The sequence below is a fragment of the Carcharhinus amblyrhynchos genome, chromosome 5 (assembly GCF_965287045.1).
Source record: "Carcharhinus amblyrhynchos chromosome 5, sCarAmb.v2.hapA, whole genome shotgun sequence".
Classification (NCBI taxonomy): Eukaryota; Metazoa; Chordata; class Chondrichthyes; order Carcharhiniformes; family Carcharhinidae; genus Carcharhinus; species Carcharhinus amblyrhynchos.
In genome coordinates, this window is record NC_137328.1 from 45143 (window position 1) to 65843 (window position 20701).

Sequence of the window (20701 nt, forward strand, 5' to 3'; positions counted from 1 at the left end):
GAAAGGGAAGGCAATGTTTATATTTTAGAAGAGTTGAGGTCAAAGAGATGCTGAGAAATCGAAGATGAAAGAGAAAAGGGATATTTAATGAAAGATGCAGAGCTGAGTGTTGACTGCGTGGGAGAGATATCCTGGACCAGCTTTGTGTTGAGAGAAGATGTGACATCTGAAGCATCCTCCCCAAAACCAGAAAAGTGTTTGTTTTGGAAAACAGTCTTATTTCTGAGTTTTTTTTAAGATTCCTATAGCCAAGGGGAGAGGGGGTAGAGTCTAAGGAGCTATGTAGCATATTTTCACTCAAGTAACAGCAGTTTTGCCCTGGGTAATATTACAGGATTTTCAGAGTTAAATCTTCATAAGAGGGTATAGCCAAGAAGATATTTCTAATATGTTCTAAGTGGGTTCTTTTGAGGGGATTTTATAAAATTATTTTAACCATCTAATTTTAACCTGTATCGGGTTTTTTTCTCATTGATAAATATTTTAATTTTTAAAATCCCATAAGTATTACAGGAATTCTCTGTTTCTGGGATCAGTAGACTTTGCCTCAGTTTCAGTATACAAAAAGGCTACAATCAGAAGAAATGTTTCCCTCTAGGATTTGGCATGTTCAGAAATAACATCTGATATGATTGTAACAAATGATCACACAATTTGCTGAAATAACTATATTTCCACACTGGATTTGTAAATCATTCCGGCTTCTTGTTCCGTGCTGTCCCGAGATGTGGCACCTACTGCTATATGAAGGATGGGGGAAAACACTCGTCTCGTCTTTCCCCCAACCTCGCCCCCGCCCCTGCCCCCCCCCCATTGCGCCCCAGCCATTCCACCCCATCTCTCCCCCAGTATAACAGTGTGGCTGTGGGGTTCTCTGTCGGATGTTGTGATCCAGATTTGTGGAAAAGTCAGGTTCTGAAGACCCAGCGAGAATTGTGGGGCAAAGCTAGGCGTGGGAAAGTCCAGACAGAGCAGCAATCCGACAACGATTGTCACTTTGCTGATGATCTGGGCCAGCGATAGTTCCAATTCCGATTTCTGATCCATTCACAGGCTCCAGCTGAGGGCAGCAGAGTCTTTATAAAAAAAATGAACATTTTTAATGGCTCAAGTCTCCCAAACACCTGATCAGAGGCTGGGGTAAATAGGGAGATGGAGCTGGGTTATAACTCTTACCCACGGGTTGGGGAAGGGGGCAGTCACTCTCCAGGAGGAAGGGGGATGGTCATTCAGTGTTGGGGAGAGGGTGAAGGTCACTCTAAAAACCAGGGATCGTCACTCTCCAGGACGGTCACTCTCAGTCCCGAGGAGAGGGGATGGTCACTCTCAGTCCTGGGGAAGGGGGACAGTCACTCTCGGTCCTGGGAAGAGGAAGATGGTCACTCTCAGTCCTGGGGACAGGTGGACAGGCACTCACAGTCCCATGGACGGGGGGATGGTCACTCTCAGTCCCAGGGACAGAGGGACGTTCACTCTTGGTCCCGAGGAGAGGGGGACAGTCACTCTTGGTTCCAGGAATTGCGGGGGGGAACGGTAATTCTCGGTCCTGGCGAGAGTGGCATGGTCACTGTCTACGTTTCCTGCCCAAAGGCTCTGAAATCTTGCCCAATCTATTATTTGTAGTTGCATTAATGCACAAACACCGTTTTTTGAGCAAGTTTTTTGTTATTAACCAAGATGAAATATGATGTTGTGTATAATTGGTAACAACATTATCCAAGTGATTAATGAGCTGTATGTGTGCCATGTGTTTGGTTCTTTCTTTTACAAACGAGTTACTCATGCTAAAGCTCGTGCTGTGATGTTGCTGCATCAGCCCAGAGGCGCTAGAGACACCAAATCAAACCGTTATGTTAGGTTTCCTTCAAAAATATCAGATCCCAAGCAGCAGCCAATAGTTTTTAGAGAATTCTTTTTAACTTGGCTTCCCTCTTTCAAAACCCACAACCTCTATCACCGAGAAGGAAAAGGGCAGCAGAGATATAGGAACACCACCACCTGCAAGTCCCCCTCCAAGTCACTCACCATCCTGACTTGGGAATGTATCGCTTCACTGTTGCTGGATCAAATCCTGAACTCCCCACCTGACCGCACAGTGATTGTACCTACACTTCAGGGACTGCAGCAGTTCATGAAGGCAGCTCATCTCCACCTTCTCAAGGGTAATTAGGGATGGACAACAAATACTTGCCTAGCCACCGATGCCCACATCCTGCGAGTGAATAAAAAATGAAATAGTATAGAGGGCATTCCTGGAGGACCTGAGAGAGGGAGAGTGTGACAGCAGCGCAAAGTCCGCCCCCTAGAATTGTATCCAGGAAGCATTTGATACAAAGTGGGTGATGGCATCATGAACATCTGTTTCAGTCTGCTCCAGACCACTCAGAGATCTGATCTGGCTGCATTGACACTGCCCTTTAGCTCTTGGGTGCCTATCTGAAGAGAATGAAAAGCAGCAGCTTCCGAACAAAGAACAAAGGACAAAACAGCCCGGGAACACAGGCCCTTTGGCCCAACAAGCCCGCGCCGCCATTTTAACGTTATGAGTCCCCCCTCCACCCATGACCCTTGTCTAGGCTTATGGCATTCCACATTCTGAGAGGAGAGCCTGGAATTTCCCTTGGTGCTGTTTCTTTCTTGGTGAAACCACATGACTGAAGAAACGGTAACAATTTCCTCCCCAGAAATCTCTGAATTTCATTAAATAATCCTATTTAACAATCTTCTTGCTAAGCAGCAGGCCACAATCATTTTAGTGTTTGGTGGAAATACTCCAGAGAGCTATGAATGGACTCCTTGGATACACTGGGTAATTTCTTGTAATATACAATTCATGAGAAATCTCTGCTCTTGAAACTTTAAAATGATAAAACTTTTTAGATAATTATCTATTCAATTGTTAATTGAACCAAGTGTATTAATTTAAAGATAGTCTTACCATTGACTTGGCATATAATTGTGATATTTGTTCTCAACCTTGCTTTCACAACACTTCCCACGTCCACCCTGACTGATGTTGAATTGAAGTTCACCAAGTCATGTTTGGACACCCTAATTACTGGCTTCCCTACAGAAAACAAACCAGGTGGCACATTATGTAGTTATGAAATAGAGGAAACGTCACATAACGAACAATAATTTCCAAACAAAAAAATTTGAATTTATTGCATGCGTCACCATTTCTATTAACAGTTGTAGCTTCCATGGGCTTAGTTTAAAGCTTTGATTACAGCGGCCTTTCTGACTCTGTGACCTGGCAGCTGGAATCATTGCTAATGAGTTTTTCTGCCCAGTTAGAAAATGATAAATTGTCATTGCATTAACACGTAAAACTGTCAATTATTTCAGGAAACTAAGACAAATTCACCTTACTGGGAAGAATGGTGTGATTAATTATAATTGTAGCAAACCTGCAATGGCAACTTTTGAAGACAAGGAATCCGAGCCAACAGAACTCCGAGCGGTGCAAGTGTAAATTCCCACATCAGACTCGCTTGGCACAAGTATTTGCAAAGCTTGGTCTGGAAGAATTTCAATTCTGTAAGGGGAAAATAATCAATCATGAGTTCTGGCCTGAGAGTTTCTCAGTTTGTGTACACAGCTCATGTTCAATTTAATATGAATACAAAACCACCCACAATAAATTCAGCAAACAAATCAGAGTATTTGTTATTACCAGAAACAGGTCATCTTTTCTAAATTTGTTGTGCTACTAAGCAATCTTTTAATAATTACTGACATCTTCATTTACAATAGAAGCAGAATCTATATCTTCACATGCACCTTTTCCTCTCTGGGAATAGTGGGCAGGTGTTTGGAGATCGATTATCCTCCTTCTGTGGTAAGCAATCCTGGAGTTGGACTTGAACCTGACTGCAGAGCAACAAGACTTCCACATGTTTACGCAAACTCAGCTTATTGTGGTGAAACATGCTGATGCCACAATCCTCAAAATTATTCATTTGAATTTCCCAAAAATCATCCAAATTCCTATCTGCTAAATTTAATCGAAAAATTATCAGCTGCATTGCAACAATGGTGCGAAAAGCAAATAACAACTGCATTACACAGTATCTTTTCATCTTCAAAACAGTGGCTGGGTGGGTGGAACTTACACCTCTGGGTCAGAGGTTGTGGGTTCAAGTCCCATGTCAGGATTTGAGCACAAAAATCACCACTCAAGTGCTGTGCTGAGGGAGTGCTACACTGTCAGAGGTGCCATCTTTCAGGTGGGATTTTAAACTGAGGTCCTGCTTACCTCTTGCAACTGGGTGCAAAAGATCCCATGGTATTATTTTGATAAAGAACAGGGAGTTATTTGCCACTGAAACCAAAGGAGAAAATGCTGGAAAATCTCAGCAGGTCTGGCAACCTCTGTAAGGAGAGAAAAGAGCTGACATTTCGAGTTTAGACAACCCTTTGTAATTATCCACCACTGCCTGCTCACCAAATGGTGGAACAGGCTTGAGGAACTGAATGACCTTCCCACATTCCAATGTTGTTTTTGATAAATGTTATTTCAGGGATAGCATTTTCCATTTTCTATAACTGTCTTCTTCCCTGGGTTAAACCAGATCGCAATCCAGAACACATTTAACAAGAGTTTCATGATGTTTAAGTTTCTCCTACTATCTGACTGCAAGAAACATAGAAACATAAAGTGCAGAAGAAGCCCTTTGGCCCATTGAGTCTGCATTGACACGTAAGACCTTTGGAAAAATCCAAGTAAACATCCTCTGCCTTGTTATCATCTTCCACTAGTTTAGTTACATTCTCAAAGGATTCCAGTAGGCTTAAGACTAATGACTGTCCATGTTACCCCTTCTCCTTAAACTTTACTTAAAATATCTCATTTAATGGCCTGAAGAATGTTGTCCGCAGTGTATGTTAAGCAGCTTGTAATTGCAAAGGTTTTGATTTGCTCCTTTTATTAATATTGGGATTTTTTCTATGCTCCATTACTAAAGCACTACTTCAATATTTATGAAGCTCTACAAAAACAGCACTCTATTTCCTCCTCTAATTCTTTAAGAGCACTAACCAATCTCCCATTTGGTTCACAAGCCTTGTGGATATTCGTTCTTCCCATTTTTGCAGGACACTATTATTAAATTGTATATATGCTTACGTAACTAGTCCAAATCTCCCTGATGGTTTCACTATATTAGTGACTAGAATTTCATAGAACCATACAACAGGAGGCCATTTGGCCCATTATGTCTGTGCCAGCTCTTTAATAGAGCTAACCAAATCCAACTGTTCCTATCCATTCCCCTATAGTCTTACAAATTCTTAAAGATCAACTATTTATCTAATTTCCTTTTAAAGTTATATTGAATGTGTTTCCACTGCCCTTCTGGGCAGTGTCTTCCAACTCACAACAACTTGCCATGGAAACTCATTTCTTCCATTGACTTTTTCCCAATGATCTTAAACCCACAACTTCTTGCTTTGATTCCTGCCACTAGAAAAAAAAGTTTCCTTATTTACTCTATCAAAACCCTCCATAATATTGAATGACTCCAGTAAATCTCCCTTTAATGCTCTCATCGAATCATAGAATCTAAAGTTTAAAGTTTATTTATGGAATGGAAGTAGGCTTCCATTAACACTGTAATTAGGTTACTGTGAAAATCTCCTACAGAATCTACAGTGCAGAAGGAGACAATTTGGCCCATTAAGCCTGCACCGACAACACTCCCACCCAGATCTTCACCTGTAGCCTCACATGCTTTTCCTCCTATTCCCCCGACATTAAGGGACAATTTAGCATGGCCAATCAATCTAAGCCACATATCTTTGGATTGTGGGATGAAACCAGAGCACCTGGAGGAAATCCACACAGATACAGAGAGAACGTGCAAACCCCACACAGACACTGGCCCAAAGCCAGAATCGAACCTATGTTTGTGGTGCTGTAAGGCAGCAGTGCTAACCACTGTGCCACCATGCCGCCCTAGAGGAATATTGCTCGAGAGGAAACAGTCACAGATTCCCCACTCTCTCCATGCAATTGAAATCCCTTATCCTTGATCTTGTTCTAATAACTCTCCGACAAGTCCACAACATTCTTGTTAAAGTGTAAATGGTTAGAATAGGGCACAATACTCTATGTAGGGCCAACCAGTGTTTTGTAAATGGTTATCATAACATTGTCATTATTGTACTCTAGGCCTTCACTTATAAAGACATACATTCAAACAGCCTCATCAATTTATTCAGTCACTTTCTTTCAGTATCTGCAGATCCTTAAATTGAAGCATTAAATACGTTGCCTCTTTTCATCTTTCTAAATGCATCACTTGGACAGAATTTTCCCCTCATGAAACCAACGTAAAGGTCTGTTTAATCTGCCCTATCCTGATGTCCTTTAACACTTTACCCCTTCCATGGCCCTACCCTTTTCTAACATTCCTTCCAATGTTTACAGGGCTATTAAACATTTAGAAACCTTTTGCAATTCATCAAACTCCCTTGTTCCTTTCCTATACACAGTTCTCCTTTCCATGATTCCTTCAGTTTAAAAGTATTTTTGTTATTTTTAATATTAAATTGCTGCAGCCTGGATCCTTGAATGCCACTCCTTTTTAAAAAAACTGAATGTATTTTCTTTTCTCATCCTCTTTAGTTACCTAAGTTCATTCCTTCTTTCTTCCAAAGTTCTATTTTTAAATACAGTTTCCCATTACTTTTTCCTGATGTTCTCAATTCCAAAATCAGTTTTTCCATTGTTTCTGCCAGTTTTTGTTTTTGGGTTTGGCACTGAAGCGATATAAAAGCTGACAATGCAATGGTGTCTTCATCCACGGGATGAATGCAGTCAGGGAGACCACACGTACTTTATACAACCTGTCCCATTTAATCTCATTCATTTCAATGGGTGACATCCAAGAGTGTTAATGTGTACAGAGTGAGAGATCTGGTTTATTTACCTTTCAGGAGATTGATCCATTTTATTGGGAGATTACTCGATGCTGAACACAAATCCATTTGGCTCTACACCTGTAATTGTGTCTTAAAGTTTGTGAAAATTAATTGGTCAATGATGCCAGTACTTTGCTGCCACCCTGACATTTTCCTCATGGAAGGAGATTGGATCTAATTTATAATATCCATTATGGTGAACACATGTCACAACTTTGCGTTTGTTGAAATGCTCACTGTTGGTGAGGCTGAATATTCTGTACAAGCCCCACAACTGATGGGACAGAGACTGAAATGGGTGGAACGCACACTTGATTTCTGCAGTTTTAAAATGCTTGGGTTTTCAGCCAAATGAGGTATCCAATGGAATCAATGGGAGCCTGGTCCGGGGTCCAAAATATAAATGAGATCTTTATTCCAGCCTAAGCTGGAAGAGAAAGGCACCTGTACAAAATACCAGAGCAACACCAATCAGAGAATGATAGGAAGGCATGTGAACAGGGAGAGTGTAGGAGCCACCTGTCCAGAAAGCTCTATCACAAACCACTAACTACACTAGAATCCTATTACTCTATTAGTCCACACTGACATTAACCTCGAATCTCGACCACTCAAACTTTCTCTTTTTGATCGGGATATTGGTAGTTAAATCAATAGCTTTCACAAAGTTAAAATTCCCACATTAATCAAACCTGCTCTGCTCATAGAATCCCTACATGCAGAAGGAGGCCATTCAGCCCATCAAGTCTGTACCAACAACAATCCCATCCAGGCTCTATTCCTGTAACCCTCATTGACCCTGCTAGTCCTCCTGACACTAGGATCAATTTATCATGGCCAAACAACGTAACCTGCACATCTTTGTACTATGAGAGGAAACCAGAGCACTCACAAGAAACCCACGCAGACATGGGGAGAATATGCAAATTCCATACAGACAGTGACCCAAGGCTGGAATTGAACCTGGGTCCCTGGCACTGTGAGGCAACAGTGTTAACCACTGTGCTACCATTCTGCCCCAATAAGATCATGGCTGATCTGATTATGGCCTCAAATCTACTTGCCCCATGGCCCTTGTCGATCAAAAAGGACTGTCAGCCCTGAATGTATTCAATGACCCTACCCCCACTGCTCACTCTGGAAGAGGATGCCACAGATAAATTCTGACAAAAAAACTCTTAATCTCAATCTAAATGGGAGAAACGTAATTTTTAAACTGTGCTCCTTAGTTCTTAGCTCCTGCACAAGGGGGAACATCCTCACAACATACACAATGTTTCATAAAATCACCTCTTAATTTTCTAAACTTTCATGGGTTTAAGTCCAACCTACACAATCTTTCCTTTACAACTCCCTCCTTTGAGTGGTCTAGGGACTAATTCCCTTGGGATTATTTCTACATATTGGCCAGTATAATTTCCATAGATGTTTATGTGAGCAGAGTTTGCAGAACCTCTAGTGGAGATTGGGGAAAGCAGACAAAATCAAGTTGGAAATTAACGTAACAAAACAATCATTATTCCTGGAAATAACAAATGAGAATGACGGAGGAGATTGTGATTAAAGCCAAGAACCTTCCTTCCTGATCATAAACACGTCAATTCAGAAATTTGCAATTTTCTCTAAAGCTTGTCTCATGAAAAGCTTTATTTCCAGGATTTTCACTGTCCTTGCCACCATTTATTTATTTTTATTTATTAAAAATTTTCTTATATCTTACATAGCAAACAAACAGATACAAATCCACACAGTGCTCACTGTTATATACCAACACGATTGGGCTCAGGGCACCCCGTGGTCAGGGGACAAGCCCCTGGTATCCCCGGGCACACATCCTGCCCAAGTCCTGTCTGATTGCACCGGTAATGATGGTAATAATATAAAAACAAAAAGGCAGAGGAATGCCGTTGGAGAACCAACTGAGTGCCTAAGCAGCCCAGGCTATAAACTAGCGAGTGGAGAAAGGAAAGTGAGAAAGAAACACAGCGAAGGAGAGAGAAGGAAGAGAGTGAGAGGGAAAAGAGAAAAGTTCTCTTGTTGCTCCCCACCCCTTGGCAGGGAGGGCAGACGTACTCAGGTAAAAGGCCAGGGCACATCCACCAATCGAGGGAGGGGGTGGTTCTGTGGGAGCATCCAGGATCCTGGGGCCATCGGATACCCACACAGCCTCTACCACCGTTTAAACGATACAGTGGAGGTTACAGTGCGTGTGAAAGGACACTATACAAATTCCATAGTTGAAGGATTTTAGAGGTGAGATTGAGCTGTTAACAGTTCAACGTTTAGACCTGTTTTCTCAGAGCATTACTGATGATTTTAATTCAGCAACATGATCATTTGTTTGAATGAATTAAAAATGTACAATTTACTGCAGTTTATAAGTAGTCAGTGGTGTGAAGGGTACATTTTTTTGCCAGAATGACTTATAAACAGATCTACTGTATGCAATAGAATTCAATAAATTCACTGAGTGTCTGACAACAAAGTAAAATAGTTAGGAAAATTAGAATTCTTTTGTGTGGAATACTTCAGAATTGAGGTTACACGCCTCAGGGTGGTTTATTCTTTTAATTTCCTGTGAATCGTTGAGAAAGAAGTAGAGAATCCAACAGGAGCTAAAAGGCTGGGAACCCACCATGCAATCATTTTCCCAATGGCGGGTTACTCTTCCCGCTGGCAGGTGGCGCTAACACTGATTTCTGTTCATTTGCATCTCATGAATGTTCATTAAAGCAACTGTCCACAAGCAGCTAACCTTTTCCCTCTGGGTTGCTGCCATCCTGCACAGCCTGGTGTAGACAACTGGACTGGACAGAGTTATGTGAGTGCACTGGACTGGGATTTAAATATGGCACTGGGGTGGGTGAATCAGCTCCCGGACCCCCAGGGCATTCAGAGGGGAATGTGCCTGTGAATAATTACTGAGGTTCCAGGCACAGGATCCTGCCATCTGCTCTGGGGGCAGTCACCACTGATGACACCTACCACTGCACTTAGACTCACAATGGGAGAATTGCACCCAAGATGAATCACCACTTTTGTTTCTAAAGAAAAGTATTTAACTTCTGATTAACATAAGCAGCTATTTGTAATTTCCTGTATCTTCAAATTTTAAATAACCCTTGAATACACTTGGGAAGAGCCAAATAAAGAAGGAAATGCTCTCTTCAGCAGCAGCCATATATTAAAGGTTAGACTTTACACAGCGGAAAAGAAAATGCTTTTTTCCATAGATTTAAAACATATGAATGATACATTCCAAATCATTAAAAACAGCAACACAGAGAAAATCACCAAAAATCAAAGCAAACTTTGGAAATCATTTCTAAAGGGATAGAACTGAACAGCAGAGAAGTTAGTTACACTTGTATAAAAGTGAATTAGATCAGATGTGAAAATAATTGAGCGCTGAGGTTTTGGAATTGGAAGGGCTCTGTGCCTTAACTGAAATGACACCAGGGCCCCAAATCCAGAAGTCCTGTCCCCAAACCCACCATTTTCACTGGGGATGGGAGGTAGGAATGGGAACGGGGTTGGGGGGGGAGGTGGAGGGGCAGGTTACTGTTTGCACATGGATAAATGTGCAGCTGCTTTCAAACAGGTGCAATGTTGATAACTGGGATGTCAAAAACACAACTTGTGAGCTTTAGGCATTTGAGGACATTGAAGAGAGGAGGCCAGGTAAGGCAGGGAGGAGGGTGCTGTGTTAATGAAGGATGACAATGGTACAATAAAGAAAGATGACTTTAGTTCCAGAGATCAAGATTGGATAGAAATGAGAAATAATGAAGATAGGAATTCATTTGTGTGAGTGGTTTATACCTAACAGTAACAATACTGTGTGATAGGATATATAGGAATAAATAATGGGGGCTTAATGAGTTCATAGAGTGTTTTCAGGACAGTTTCTCGGAGTAGCCCATTTTGGTACCATAAGACAGCAGGCTGTGCTAGATCTGATGATGTGCAATGGAACAGAATTAATTAATGACTTCATAGTGAAGAGGAAGACGGAGGGAAGAGTGGGCCCAAAACTAGTTTTTGAAACTTAAATAAGGGCACTTATGAAGGTGAGGGGCCAGAGCTGGACAAAGTGAACTGGGAGATAATTTGGTAGAGATGCTGTAACAAATATTTAAGGCAATATTTTGGAATACCAAGAAAAGGTACATTCTGTGGCTAACTGAGGGAGTTAAATTAAATGAAAAATCATATACTTCTGCAAAGATGAATGGCAGATCAGAAGATTAGACAGAATTTAAAACAACAGCAAAGAACAACCAAAAGACTAATAAGAGGGGAGAAAGTATGAACAAATAGAACATAGAACATAGAACATAGAACACTACAGCACAAACAGGCCCTTCGGCCCACAAGTTGCGCCGACCACATCACCTACCAACCTACAGACCTATCTATAACCCTCAATCTCATTAAACCCCATATACTCATCCAGAAGTCTTTTAAAAGACCCCAGCGAGTTCGCCTCCACCACCACTGACGGCAGCCGATTCCATTCACTCACCACCCTCTGAGTGAAAAACTTACCCCTAACATCACTTCTGAACCTCCCTCCCCGCACCTTAAATCTGTGTCCTCTCGTAGCGACCATTTCAAACCGGGGAAATAGCCTCTGAGAGTCCACCCTATCTATTCCTCTCAACATTTTGTAAACTTCTATCAGGTCGCCTCTCAACCTTCGTCTCTCCAGGGAAAAGAGTCCCAGCTCCCTCAACCTAACTTCATAAGGCATGCCTCCCAGTCCAGGCAACATCCTTGTAAATCTCCTCTGCACCCTTTCAATAGCTTCTACATCTTTCCTATAGTGAGGCGACCAGAACTGCGCACAATACTCCAAATGAGGCCTGACAAGGGTCTTATAAAGTTCCAGCATTACCTCCCGACTCCTAAACTCAATCCCTCGATTAATGAAGGCCAGTACACCATACGCCTTCTTGACCACCTCCTCCACCTGCGAGGCCGATTTAAGAGTCCTGTGGACCCGGACCCCAAGATCCTTCTGCTCCTCAACACTACTCAGACTTCTGCCCTTAATAGTGTACTCGTTCATCCCGTTGGTTCTGCCAAAATGGACGACAACACATTTATCCGCGTTGAAGTCCATCTGCCACTTCTCCGCCCAGTCCTGCATCCTATCTATGTCCTGCTGCAACTTTTGCCATCCTTCCAGATCATCCACAACACCACCGACCTTCGTGTCATCAGCGAACTTACTTACCCATCCCTCCACTTCCTCATCCAGGTCATTTATGAAAATGACAAACAACAAGGGTCCCAGAACAGATCCTTGAGGCACTCCGCTGGTGACTGACCTCCATTCAGAAAAAGCCCCATCCACAACCACTCTCTGCCTTCTGCAGGCAAGCCAGTTCTGGATCCACAAGGCCAAAGGCCCTTGGATCCCATGCCCTCTCACCTTCTCAAGAAGTCTTGCATGGGGGACCTTATCAAACGCCTTGCTGAAGTCCATGTACACTACGTCCACGGCACTTCCTTCGTCAATGTGTTCAGTCACATTATCGAAGAACTCAACTAGGCTTGTAAGGCACGACCTGCCCTTGACAAATCCATGCTGACTATTCCTGATCATGTCAAACCTCTCCAAATGTTCGTAAATCTTGTCCCTCAGAAGCCTCTCCATCAGCTTACCAACCACTGAGGTCAGACTCACCGGTCGGTAATTTCCCGGGCTATCTCTGTTCCCTTTCTTAAAAATAGGAACTACATCCGCAATCCTCCAATCCTCTGGAACCTCTCCCGTCTCCATTGACGACGCAAAGATCATCGCCAGGGGCTCTGCAATCTCTTCCCTCGCCTCCCACAGTATCCTGGGGTACATCCCATCTGGTCCCGGCGACTTATCTACCTTGATAGAATTCAAAAGTTCCAACACATCCTCCTCCTTAATATTCACGTACTCAATCCTTTCCATCTGCTGCAAATCCATAACAAAATCTCCCAGATCGGCTTCCACCGTGAATACTGAGGCGAAGTACTCGTTAAGCACCTCCGCCATTTCTTCTGGTTCCACACAAACCTTTCCCCCCTCACCTTTTATCGGTCCTATCCCTTCTCTTCTTATCCTTTTACCTTTCACATATTTATAGAAGGCCTTGGGATTCTCCTTAATCTTACTCGCCAAGGTCTTCTCATGACCCCTTCTGGCTCTCCTAATTTCCCTTTTAAGTTCCCTCCTACAGTCCTTATACTCCTCAAGATCTTTAACATCTCCTAATTCCCTGAACCTCTTGTACACCTTCCTTTTCTTCCTGACTAGGTTCAACACATCCTTTGTGCACCACGGTTCCCTCGACCCACCAAAACCCCCTCGTCTCATCGGAACGTTGTCATTCAGAGCTCCAGACACACATTCCTTGAATATCTGCCACCTTCCTTCGGTACTTTTCCCTAAGAACGCCTCCTTCCAGTTTATTTGTCCAAGTAACTTCCTGACTTCTTCGTATCTCCCCTTACCCCAGACAAACACCTTCCTAGCCTGCCTGATCCTATCTCGTTCCAACGCAATTGTGAAGGAGATAGAATTATGGTCACCATATCCAAGATGCTCTCCTACCGAAAGATCCATCACCTGCCCTGGTTCATTTGCCAGTACCAGGTCAAGTACAGCCTCTCCCCTCGTAGGCTTGTCCACATACTGCGTCAGGAAACCCTCCTGAACACACCTAACAAACTCCTCCCCATCTATACCCCTTACCCTAGGGATATTCCAGTCGATGTTTGGGAAATTGAAGTCTCCCATCACGACAACTCTGTTATTAAAACATCTCTCCAGAATCTGTTTCCCTATTTGCACTTCAACTTCCCTGTCACTATTGGGCGGCCTATAGATTACACCCAGCAAAGTTTTTGACCCTTTGCTGTTCCTAACTTCCACCCACAGAGATTCTGTAGACAATCCCTCCACGACATCCTCTTTCTCTGTAGCCATGACACTATCCCTGATCAACAGTGCCACGCCACCACCCCTTCTGCCACCCTCCCTGTCCTTCCTGAAGCACCTGAAGCCTGGCACCTGAAGTACCCAGTCCTGTCCCTGAGACATCCAAGTCTCCGTAATGGCCACCACATCACAATCCCAAACAGCTATCCACGCCCTAAGCTCATCTACCTTATTCACTATACTCCTTGCATTAAAATATATACACTTCAGCCCCTCAGTCTGGGCATTTCCCATCTCCACCACCTGTCTAACCTCCCTCGCATACTGCCTGCGGTCCTCCCCTACCTGGGAGCGAACCTCCTCCGTCCCAGTTTCCCCAACACAGTTCCCTCCCCCCATCCTTTCTAGTTTAAAGTCCCCCCGGTAGCCTTAGCCAGTCTTCCCGCCAAGATACTAGTCCCCCTGGTATTTAAGTGCCACCCGTCCCTACTATAGAGGTCCCACCTACCCCTAAAGAGGTCCCAGTGATCTAGGAACCGAAATCCCTGCCCTCTACACCAGTCCCTCAGCCACGCATTCACCCTCCACCTCATTTCATTTCTTCCCTCATTCTCCCTTGGCACAGGCAGCAATCCTGAGATTACTACCTTCGCTTTTCTCTTCCTCAGCTGCCTACCCAGTTCCCTATAGTCCTTTTTCACAAGTGCCTCCCTCTTCTTACCTACATCAGTAGTACCTATATGTACTACTACCTCCGGTTCCTCGCCCTCCCCTTTCAGGATGTCTGGGACCCGCCCAGAGACATCCTGGATCCCAGCCCCAGGGAGACAAACCACCATCCGCGACTCCCTTCTACGTCCACAAAAACGCCTGTCTGCGCCCCTCACTGTGGAGTCCCCTATTAATACTACCTTTCTGCTTCCCTTTTTGATTTTTTGGCTCACTGGCTCAGCTCCAGAGAGCTGGCCATCGCTTCCTCCCTCAGATGAGCTGTCCCCCCCAGTAGTACTCAGGCCGGAGTACTTATTTTGAAGGGGGACATCCACCGGAGTGCTCCCCATCACCCGTGTTTTCCCCTTCCTAATGGTAACCCAAGTGCCCTCATCCCGTTGCCCTGGTGTGACTACCTGCTGGTAGCTCCTTTCTATAACGTCCTCACTCTCCCTAACTAGCCGAAGGTCCTCGAGCTGCATTTGCAGCTCCTTAACCTGGTTTCGTAGGGCCTGCAACTCCACACACCGAGCACAGGTGTGGATGTCTGGCAGGCCAGGAGCCTCCAAGACCTCCCACATGTTGCATTGGCAACAACATACAGGTCTCACACTCATATTTACCCCTTATAGCAACCCAAAGGAAAAAAGGAAAAAAAAACTTACAACTTACCTTATCTCTTTGGCCCTGTGAGCCAAAGCACTTACAGCACACACAAATACAAAAGCAGTTTTACCAGCTCTCAGACAGAGCCCCTCTCTCTCTCTTTTTTTTTAGGTTAGGGGAGGGGGGAGGGCTGGGATACTCTACCCGTGTAGAGTATCGGGAAACCCCTCCGGTCTAATTTATAGTCGGGTAAAAAAAAAACGCGACCCGAGTGCCCTCGCAACTACTTCCGGGGTCAAACCGGGGTCAAACTTAAAAAAAAACAATCAAAAAAAAACCCACTAAAAAATAAAGTTAGTTTCTAAAAGAAAAAGTCGCTTTTACTCACCCACAGCTCTCCACTCTCAAATCGCAGCCTCTCTTCAATGCTCCCACGGAACAATGTTATAAAAATAGATAGCTAGCATTTCTATTAGTATTTAAAAAGGAAAAGAATCAATAAAGTGAGTGCTGGTTCTCTAGAGAGCGAGTCAGGGAATTAATAATAGAAAATAAGGAAATGGCAGATAAATGGAATAGATATTTTGTATCTGTCTTGACTTAGAGAATAGGATTGAGGGTTATAGGTAAGCCTAGTAGGTAGCGATATGATCAGCGCAACTTGTGGGCCAAAGGGCCTGTTTGTGTTGTAGTTTTTCTATGTTCTATATTCTAAATACAAATAACATCCCGGAAATAATTGTGGATTAGGAGATAAAGGGGACGGAGAAACCTAACACAATTACAAATACCAGAGAAAATACAGAAAATTATTGGAACTAAAAACTGAGAAATCCCAAGATCCTGATAGATTTCATCCTAAATTCTTCAAAGAATTGACTGCTGAGTCAATAGAAAATTCCCTCAATTCCGGAATGACGCATCAGATTGGAAAATAGCAAATATGGCTCCTCCAAATAGGGCCTGGGTGGGTTTGTTGTTGGTGCAGGCTTGATGGGCTGAATGGCCTCTTTCTAAACTGTAGGGATTCAATGATTCTATTGACTGATTTTATGAAAGGAATGTACAGTTGCTAAATTCTCTTATGATACAAAAATTAGTAAGAAAGTAAACTGTGGAGAGGAGACTGGGGGCGGAAGTCTCTGGCCTTCTTACAGTGTGCTTCTCAGAGGTGGGAGGTGGCCCGCCATTGGCCGGCAGTGAGTCTTCTGCTCTCGTTGCCGCCAATGGGGCTTTTCCCATTGAATCCACCCCCTGTTGTCGGATGGTGGGGTGCACTGTCGGTGGGACCAGAAGATTCTACCAGCGGGAAGGGTGAGAAAATTCTGTTCAATGAGTCTGCAAAGGGACATAAGTAAATAAGCAAAAAAATTGGCAAATGGAGTTTAACGTGGAAAATGTGAACTTGTCCGCTTTGGCAGGAAGAATTGAAAAACAGTAACGTATTGAAATGGAGAGAGATTGCAGAACACTGAGGTACAGAGGGATCTGGGTGTCTGGTGCATGAATTACAAATCTTTATTGTACAAGTAGAGCAAATGATTAGGAAGGTAAATGGATAGTTACTGTTTATTGCAAGATGGATAGAATATAAAAATAGGGGTGCTTTGCTATAGTTGTACAGAATGCTGCTGAGATCACATCTAAAATGATGTACACAGTTTTTGTCTCCTTATTTGAGAAATTATATTAACACATCAGAAGTAGTTCAGAGAAGGTTCATTTGACTGCAAAAAGCACAAAAGAAAGGCTTGCATTTCTGTAGTGCCTTTCACAGCCAAGGAATGTTTCAAAGCATTTTCCAGCCAATGGAGTACTTTGTGAAGTGTCACTGAGGCAGTTTACGAAATATGGCAGTTAACATGTGCACAGCAAGATCCCACAAACAGTGATGTAATCAGGACCAGCAATGTGTTTTTAGTGATGTTGATTGTGAGATAAATATTGGCCAGGACACCAGGGAAAACTCACCAGCGCTTCCTCCAAATAGTGCCATGGGATCTTTTACATCCACCCAAGGAAGCAAATGGGATCTTGGCTTCAAAAATATATCTGAAAGACAGAATGCTGGAAATCTGAAGGGCGGGCACAGTGGTTAGCACTGCTGCCTAACCGCGCCAGGGACCTGGGTTCAATTCCTGGCTTGGGTCACTGTCTGTGCAGAGTTTGTATGTTCTCCCCATGTCTGCGTGGGTTTCCTCTGGGTGCTCCAGTTTTGCCTCTCAGTCCAAAAAACGTGCAGGTTACAGTGCATTGACTATGCTAAATTCTCCCTCAGTGTACCTGAACCGGTGCTGGAGCGTGGTGACTAGGGGATTTTCACAGTGGCTTCATTGCAGTGTTAATGTAAGCCTACTTGCGATACTAATAAACTTAAACAGAAAATGCAGAAAGCAATGAAGTCAATCAGGATTGGTGATGAAGAAAGACAGATCGTGCCATTTTGTGCTTGTCAACTTTCATATAAACATCATCCTCAGAGTTAACTTTGATTCAGTTTAAAATCATCATTCTCAGCTGTCGTCAACTCTCCCAAGATTAGTTCGATGGGATTAATTCCCATCACAAACTAAATTAACATAATTTGGGTATGATATTCCTGGCAGTCTTACATAATACTCTTCTCACCAGCACAACAACAGACCTAGAATGTTATCAATATCACTTCATTTAGAGTTTTTAAGGAAAAATATCTTGACAATCACAAAGGAACACATTTTTCCTGCAAAGTAACAGGTCTGACTCAGGACCCGATTTTACCAAAAACTCATTCCTGTTTTCGGGTGTGAAATCGCGGTAAATTCGGGCGTCGAGCTTTTAATGCGATCTGCACCTGAATCTGAGCAGATTGCAACTTTACCGACACCTGATTCGGGTGCAGATCCGGTCCGCACCTGAATTGGGCAGCCTGACAATTTAAATGTATTAGCAGCATTTAAATCGACTTAATGAACCACACGCCGAACTCTACTGACAAATCCGACTTTACCGTCTTCTGGCCCGTTCCGGATCCGTGCTGTTACCAACCTGCAAAATAAAAATCCGAAGCCGATCTGTATTCTGCAGAGGAACCTCCGAAGCCCCTCCTCCTCGACCATCCTTCGCAGACTCCCCGCTAACCATCCCGGCAGACCCCCCCCACTCACGGATCAGACCCCCCGGGAGGCAGGCCCTTCTCGGCAGACACTCCCCCATGGACATATATATTTTGAAATATTTTCCCAAATTTTTGACTGTCGGGTTTTTAGTTCCTGTGATTATAATTTTGACATTATATTCCAAAGGGAATTCCTCTAATTCTGTGCAATGTTCAAATGAAAACGAGATGAAAGAAAGGGTCCAAGGCTGCTCCGGATTAGCTGCACCCAACGTTGCCCATACAAATCACATTCATAAGTAGGGGCACATCTGCCATGGAATGTGACAGAAGAGTTGCCAATACAAACTTCTTTTCACTAGGGTCGATTTCCCAGATTTAGTAATCTCCTTGAATTTTATTTCCACCCAAGTTCCACCACGGGGACAATTCTTCCAAGTTCACCACAGGCTCTGAATATTTGAGCACCTGGCTCATGGCTACAGAGACATACAGGTCACTAATTGCTCACAAGGACACTGTAGTTTAATTATCTTTCCCAGAGATAATTAGGCAGCACAAAGAAGATGCTACATTATTTTCAGTTTGCAAGATTCTTCCAAGTCCATCCTCCCCCTCATTCTCCATCACCTCCCCCCCAACCAGAGATCCATCTGAGCACCCCCCACCCACTCTTCTGGCGGACGCCAGCCGAAGGCCAGGAAGGTGCTGCAGGTCGGAAGGATGGTGGAGGGAGAGCAGTGATCGAGGTAGATTGGGGGTGTGCTGTGCCAAGGGGGGGGCCTGCCCCCCAGGGGCATCTGATCGCAGAGGGGGGGGGGAGTCTGCCGGGGCGCCTGCCTCCCTGGGGGGTCCGACTGCAGCTCAACTTCCCCCCCATCCTCCCCTCCTCTCTGGTCTCTCTGCTGTTTTTCTCTTCCGCGCCCAGGCGCACTGTTTCAGATTTTTTTCAAAATGCGCATGCGCAGTTCAGAGCTCCGATCGTTCCGGCAGTGCTAAGCCCCGCCCACAGCGTGGATTGGACCGGAGCCGGCAAAAAGCGTATGGGCGAACTGCACAGAGGATTCCGGGCTCAGATCCGTATTACACCCGGATCCAGCCCTTAGGCTCCAATTGGTAAAATCGGGCCCTCAGTTTCATGAGTTCCATTTTAATACTCGAATTCTAAATATGAAGATTTAACCCTGGAACATGGCAAATGGAATGTGCACCAGAAATAGGAACGTTTTCACAGAAGATTATTTTTACCATTTTTCTCTGAAGCTTTCAATGATTCTTAGAAGCGGCAGCTCCTTTTAAGATATACGTGATCCTGCACTAAAGTCAAACAAGAGACGAGTTGTGTGAAAGATGGCCATTAGCCGTCAGTTCAGCCCCGATGCTAAGTTATATATATAAACCTTTGGAAAACAAGCAAAGTACATGAAATAATTGTGAATATTTTTGTTTCAGTTTCTTACTCGTCCGTGTTCTGTTGATGGTGTCTGATGCTGAAGAACAGATTCCTAACTGTTAGTGATGCAAGGAGCCATCCTTTTCATGTGAGCTGAAACAGTGAGTATTGGCAGTCTGTTCAATCGCAGGGGACTATAGACACCGATCTTGGCCTCATCCGATTTCTACATATGTACACTTTCTGGCAGGGATTGCTGGATAGACATCAGGAATTGAAAGGCTTACTTTTTCCGTTCTATAGCCCAGGGGCAGGGAGACCAATTACAGCAGCCCCAACACTGTTCTAGCTGAAATCAACTAACTCAACAGAGAATTAGGATTGAACTTGAAACCTATTTGCATGGTTCAGTGCCAGACTTTGCAGCGCCCTGACTGGGGGATTTTTCTCATATTTAAACAAGTGACAAAGTGTGTGTGTGTGGTTTTGGAAACAGTTCAACTGAAAGGAATAACTTCTCACCCCCTGATGTTGCTGTTTCTAATGTTGGGGAAAATTAAAATTGCCTTCATTTTCATCTTGTGATCCTTTATAAAGCTCTGGTTAACCCATAGCTAAAGTACTGTATCCAGTTCTGATCACCAGACTTTAGGCAGGATATGAGACTCCTTGAAAGGGTATGGATGAAATTTACTAGAATGGTTCCAAGCACAAGAGGATTTTAGCTACAAGTGTCTGTACAAAACTCCACTGATGTTCTGTGTCAGAGTGTTTTAACCTGAGACACAGGTTTTTACGGTGTTTTTTTGGATATTAGTGAGAAATATTTGCGGAAACAACGAGAATTCAGACATCTCTTTGGTTAAATAACAAATAAACAGTATTTATTAAAGTACAGGGAAGATAACAAAATACCACAAAGATCAATCTTATACTTGGGCAAATTACCAGGAAGCATTCAGCCTCTCAAAGATTGAAAGCTCAGAAGTATCTGCTACCCCTGTAATCCTAAACTCTGCTGAGACTCCTGTTTCCCACACAACCATAA

At 43.6% G+C, this 20701-nt stretch overlaps 1 protein-coding gene across 1 annotated transcript in view; it reads right to left on the minus strand.

The window, feature by feature from the left end:
* The window catches only part of LOC145342826 (ADAMTS-like protein 1), a 451251-nt gene that overhangs the window by 35593 nt on the left and 394957 nt on the right, over positions 1-20701 (minus strand). The window contains exons 21-22 of the mRNA XM_080188292.1: positions 3411-3538; positions 2939-3067 (exon numbers count right to left, since the gene is read on the minus strand). Coding sequence (XP_080044418.1) covers positions 2939-3067; positions 3411-3538 — 257 coding nt within the window. The remainder of the gene's footprint in view (positions 1-2938; positions 3068-3410; positions 3539-20701) is intronic.